Source organism: Triturus cristatus, chromosome 3_2, assembly GCF_964204655.1.
Source record: "Triturus cristatus chromosome 3_2, aTriCri1.1, whole genome shotgun sequence".
Taxonomy (NCBI): Eukaryota; Metazoa; Chordata; class Amphibia; order Caudata; family Salamandridae; genus Triturus; species Triturus cristatus.
In genome coordinates, this window is record NC_140584.1 from 1,215,148,536 (window position 1) to 1,215,154,535 (window position 6,000).

General features: G+C 48.0%; 1 protein-coding gene across 3 annotated transcripts in view; it reads right to left on the bottom strand.

Moving 5' to 3' along the window:
- LOC146859484 (uncharacterized) overlaps positions 1–5,460 on the bottom strand; it is a 115,944-nt gene extending 110,484 nt beyond the window's left edge. The window contains exon 1 of one of the 3 annotated variants that reach the window (XM_085650213.1): positions 5,135–5,460. In XM_085650213.1, coding sequence (XP_085506339.1) covers positions 5,135–5,158 — 24 coding nt within the window. In that variant the 5' untranslated portion in view covers positions 5,159–5,460. Of the gene's footprint in view, positions 1–4,868; positions 4,945–5,134 lie in introns of those variants that run through there. The other 2 variants (XM_085650215.1, XM_085650214.1) reach the window with 2 other exon arrangements.
- Positions 5,461–6,000: the final 540 nt, after the last annotated feature.

Sequence of the window (6,000 nt, forward strand, 5' to 3'; positions counted from 1 at the left end):
GTGGTACATTTCCTTACAGGGGATGGACTTTACAGTGGAACACAGACCTGGGGTTGCCCATGCAAATGCAGATGGACTTTCCAGGTTTTTCAACTTAGCTGATGAGGACTACCAGGGTGTAGGTTAGTAACCCATCACCTTTCGTTTGGGGGGCGCTATGTTGCAAAGTCATCTTGTGCCCTGGGCACCACCCAACTTTTTGCTGACTAGTACTGGTGGTAAGTGATGTTGACTGACCCTGGGCTCTCCCTAACCAGGCCCAGTGCCAGTGTTATGCAGAAAGAGACACGTTAGAATACAGTTAAAATCCTACATACACTAGGGTACACAATAGTATGGTGGGGTACCCCCTTGATTGGCATGACCTACCCTACCCTAGTATATAACAGGGCAGGGGGATTAAAACTTGTGCCCAAACTCGACTTTGGTGTTTGGGGCACTTAGAAATGGATGCCCTACAATGTTTTGGCATATTAGGGAACCCCAGGGTCTCCCATATGTATCCCAGGGGTGGGGGGTCAGATATGTATAAGGTACACCCCTATAAAATGAGTTTTTATATGCCTGGGTAAAGTGAAATTTCACATTTCACTCCCCACACTGTGGTAACGTGCTGCTCAAATTCGACTTTGATGCTAGGAGCACTGTGGAGGGAGGATCTGCAATATTTCTACAGATTCAGAACCTCTAAAGTCTCCCCTAGTTGCACATGGGGTGGGGTTCCTGTAGATATAAGTCAAGTACTTACAAAATATGTTTTTGTTAGTCTTGGAAAAATGGCCCAAGTCATTTTTCCCATTGCAAATCCCCTGTTACATAGGTTAACTTGATAGGAAGATATTGATTAATAACTCTTGATAGGAGAGGGCTAGAAATGCAATTCAAAGACTTACCAGAATGGTATTATTAAATCCAACAATATCATATTGTTGAATTTCTCCTAAAGTGTACATACAAGAAGTTACAAGACTTTCTTGTTTGTAAGTCCAACTTCAGCCTTCCAGTGGTCTGCCCTGATTGGTCAGAGTTAAGTGGATTAGCCAGGCTGCCTTGTAGAGGTGATAAAGAACCCCTGGGGTTGACCAGCTCTGCTGGGAGGGCAGTGTGCTGTTCCATAGCAATGCCAGGCCAGGGGGAGAAGTCGTAAACCATTGTCTTCAAAGAGGAGAGCAGAGACCAGTGTAATTTACGGGTCTGAACTTACCACCTCAGGTAGATGGTAGAATTAAGGAAGGTGTAAGCAAATGCAGGGGGCAGAGTCAAAGTAAATTAGCCATCCTAGGGGTGTGTTTAGTCAGCTCTTACCTCTTTGCTGGAAAATCAGCCATTATGGTGTTGGAAGATTTGATGCACTCTGGGACAAAATAATGCCACACTCTACAGGATGTGGTCATATCTTTGAGGAGTTACCCTGCTCCCATTGGTCAGAAGTGACCTCCGGCATTACCAAGAAAACTTGGAATAAGTATCTGAGAGGGGCAGAGCCTCTCAGATCTGCTGCTTGAAACTGAAGAGAATCAGAAGGGTCTGTCTGCGCTGAAGATTTTGAAATGCATTTCCAAAGGCCAGGACTCTGAGTTTGCGCCTTTTTGCACATTTTGGAAACTACAGCACTGTGGATCAAACCTGCTTTAAAAGAACTAAAGATTGGACTCCCTGCAAGCTACAGGTTAAAATAAGTCACCAGGACAGCCCCACAAAGAATCCACAGCCTGGAGTACCAGTGGATTTGTAAGGCTTTTGTTCAAGTGGATTGCGGAATTTAAGTTTCACACTTTCAAGGAGCCTCTTAGAGATTCCAGAACCTTGGATTGTGTGTTGGATACTTTGGGACCCGCAAGCAGAACTTCAGGAAGGAGTTCTAACTGGACCCGCCTGCTTGAGAAGGCGGCACAAAACAGTGGTGAGAAATTCTCCAGAACAATTTCTAAAGGTGTGTCCCTGTCAGAGAAAACGAAATGACTGAAAGGGGCACTGTTGGTTTCTAAGCACTAGAAAGTGACTAATCTTAAAAAATTCATATCTCTGGTACCCTACAATGGATTTTTTTCGTTTTGTTGACATTTAAAAGATAAAAATATTACCTATTTTTATAACTTGGTGTTGGATTTTTATTTTGTGTTGTGTCTTAATTATTTACTGAATTGGCGTTTTTAAATGCTTTACATACCTGCCTTTGAAGTTAAGCCTGTCTGCTCGCAGCCACATTACCAAGGGTTGAGCATGGGAATAATCTTCTAAGACCTATTCTGAGCCCTATACTGGGTCAATGGCCGTATTGGCAGGGGCAGACCTACATTTGCTCCTACCAATAATCCACTTTCCAACAGCAGTTCTATAGTGCTTGAGGCTAAAAGTGCTTCACCAGTCCATACAGTTTAGGTATGGCCAAGTAAGAAGCAGCCACATAGCAGTGTGCAGTTCTATAGTGCTTGAGGCTAAAAGTGCTTCACCAGTCCATACAGTTCAAGTGTGGCCGAGTAAGGTGCAGCCACATAGCAATGTACATTTCTAAGGAGCTTGAGGCTGACAATGCTTTATCAGTCCCTGCAGTTAAAGTGCGGCCCAGTAAAGTGCAATCCAGAAAGATCAAAAAGTGCTCCATGCTTACAAGGACAAGGCCCTCATAGACATTTGGGTGTTGCCGGTTGCAAGCTTCATCAACTTTACCAGGTGCCCAGTTAGAGCTTTGTATACACAGGATTGGCCAGCTGCCCAGAATGTCCTCAAGTTAAAGAAACAAAGAAAGAAAAAGCCTGTGTGTGGTTCTAAAGTGCTGAAAGCGGACAGTGCTTCCTTGTTCCTTACAAGCAGAGAGCGGCTCAGTAAGGTGCAGTCCAAGGAGACCAAAGGTGCTCCATGCATCCAAGTAAGGCCATCATGGACATTTTGGGATGTCAGTTGCTGCTTTCATAAACTTTACGAAATGCCTCGATAGCTGGCATGATTCTCCTGATTAGCAGGTTAGGACGGCCGCCCAACATTTCCTCACGTTTAAAATATGAAATATAGGCCGGAGGCAGTTGCACCTCAAGGGATTAAGAGCTTCACAGATGCAGATGGCGTATATTTGGGACTCTTCTCCTGTGCCACACCATCTGCATGGTACACCACTTCACCCGCCTTGTGACCGTACCAATAACCCCTTTGGGGAATTAGACCAAAGTGATTGTTTTTATACCAACAAAACATTCTTTCAACTAACAACAATGAACAACTGTTATCACCTAAATTAAATCCTCAATATACATCTGTGTGATTTAAGAAGCGCTACAAAAGATTGCTACACAATTTATTTGATTTTACTTTTAGAATTTGAAGAGTATAGGAAGGACACATGTGGTCTCCTTAGGAGCCCCCTGGGGAATCATCGCAAAGTCAATACACGTACGCACCACAGCTATGCCAGTGCTGACTAAGTCAGACATTCTGGCTCATGAAGACAGCGCACCTGCACACAACATCGATGCCAGTGCTGATTTAGTATTGAGTCCCTCAGCCTGCTCATAAAGAGTGTGCCCGCTCAGCTATGCCAGAGCAGATTGAGTCAGACAATCTGGCTCATAGAACAGTGCAGCTGAACACCACAGCTATGACCGTGCTGCTGGAGTCACACAGCCTCCCTCATACTTGGCCTCTACCACCAAGACCACCTTCTGCCCAAACTGAAGACAATCACTACCTTCAGCCAAAGTTCAACTTGTATGACTCTATATACATGAATCTGTGTACGCTATGATCCTGTCACGTATTTGAGATCATTCAGCCAACAATCTGCCACGTTTACCCTCTTCACCACACAGGCAAAGGGAAGTACTCTAGAGGCGCAACCAATGAAACATCCTCGCACATCAGGTAGGGCTTGAAGATTTCCTGAGATTCTGATAAGGAACAAAGAGTCCCTCCTTGTACCCCACAGGCAAACACCCTGTCCCTCTGCACAAGGGTCCCTTCTTGCACACGACAGACAAGTACGCTGTCCCTCTGCTCAAAGGGTCCCTTCTGTTACACCATAGACATGTACACTGTCCCTCTGCCCAAAGTGTCCCTTCTTGCACACCACAGACATGCTCGCTGTCCCTCTGCACAAGTTCTCCAGTCCGTGCCATGAGTTTGTCCAACCTACCGATTGCTCAGACTCCTGTGCCTGTTCCAATTTATTGCATGTGCTCCTACTCTGGTATTTTTATTACATGTTTGTCCTGCAATACCAGGTGCAAACCCACCGACCCCATCCCCCATGTGCAAGTAAGATTTGTGGTGGTTATTAAGTGTGAGTGAGAATGTGAGTTAGAAGGCCTTCTCGAGGGATAATAAACATTTCTCCTCCTTAGTGGAGTAAATGCACCAGCTTCAATGTCAGCTAAGCATGCACAAAGGGATAAAACTACCTCCTGAATGTGAGTATGAAATGTGCGTTACCACACATGCACAGCTTCAGTGCACCTCAGGCTTCTCCATGCACCAAAGGTGAGAGGCGCTTTTCCAGGACACTTCTTTACCTCTGCTAGGAGAAGGCTTTCCTTCAGCCTCTATAAGTGTCACATGGAGGTGAAAGGGTGACATGGTGCACTGAATGAAAACTGTGACAGGATCCTTGAGACAATGAAGGGTAAACACCGTGTGTATATGACAGATGCCAAGATTACACAAACACACACACACGTGGCCTGCAGCCAGGGCACGGCTCATCTCATCTGGATCCTGCTCTCTCAAGTGCCCAATGTTGCTGCCCAGATGGGTGAGCTATGCAGATGGTGAGGAGGAGGATACTCAGCTCATCTGGACCCTGCTGGGACATCTCTCCAGGAGCCATTGGTGCTGCCCTGTTGGGTGAGCTCTGCGGCTGGTGAGGGGTGAGTACTCACCTCATCTGGATCCTGCTGGGACATCTCCCCAGTGCCCACAGGTGCTACCCCGGTGGGTGAGTGATCCCTGCAGCTGGTGAGGAGGGGTGTATTCCTCATCTGGACCCTGCTGGGACATCTCTCCGGTGCTCACTGGTGCTGCCCAGATGGGCGAGCTGTGTAGCTGGTGAGGGGTGAGTACTCACCTCATCTGGACCCTGCTGGGACATGTCTCCAGTGCCTGTCAGGTGGGTGAGGTCTGCAGCTGGTGAGGGGTGAGTACTCACCTCATCTGGACCCTGCTGGGACATCTCTCCAGTGCCCACTGGTCCTGTCAGGTGGGTGAGGTCGTCAGCTGGAGATGGGTGAGTAGGAGAGACTGAGGGACACGAGGCTCCTGGTATGAAGCTCCCACCACAGGTCAGAGGTGACTCCCCAGAGATGAGAGGCTGGAGGTACACAGACACCTCACACGCAGTACCCTAGCAGTGGAGCATCAGGGATGTGCGGCTGCCCAGGGCGAAAGGAGACAGGGGCAGGCACCACTAATGCAGAGAGCCAGGCTGGGGCTTCCTGGTGCAGCTTCCTGCAGACACTACTCCTCAGTGCGCATGCTCAATGGCAGACCCGACCTTCCTGCCTTAGCTGTCGGCAGACACTGCTCCTCAGTGCGCATGCTCAATGGCAACCTAGCCCTTCCTGCCTCAGCTCCCGGCAGACACTACTTAATGCGCATGCTCAATGGCAGAGCAGACTAACCTTCCCGCCTCAACGCCCTGGAGACACCACTCCTTGCTGTGCATGCTCAGTATCAGACTGCAAGTTTCTGCCTCCGTTCCAGCAGAAACTGCTCCTCAGTGCGCATGCTCTGTGCCCTGCTACAACTCTTAGCGCATTGTAGATTCCAGTCCTTGCGCATGCTCAGTATCAGATCGCGGTTTTTATCTCCGCCTCCTGCCCCTAGTATCCTTTAGTACGCATGCTCAGTGTCACGATGTCCTTTAAGATTCGGCTTCTGCAGACATTAGTTATCAGTGCGCTCGCTCAGTGTCCGGTACGTACTTTCTCTGAAAAAATACTCAGTACGCATGCTCTGTCCCACCTCCCCCTTGCAGAGAGGGAGCTTATTGGGTAGACAGCGCTCAGTGCGCAT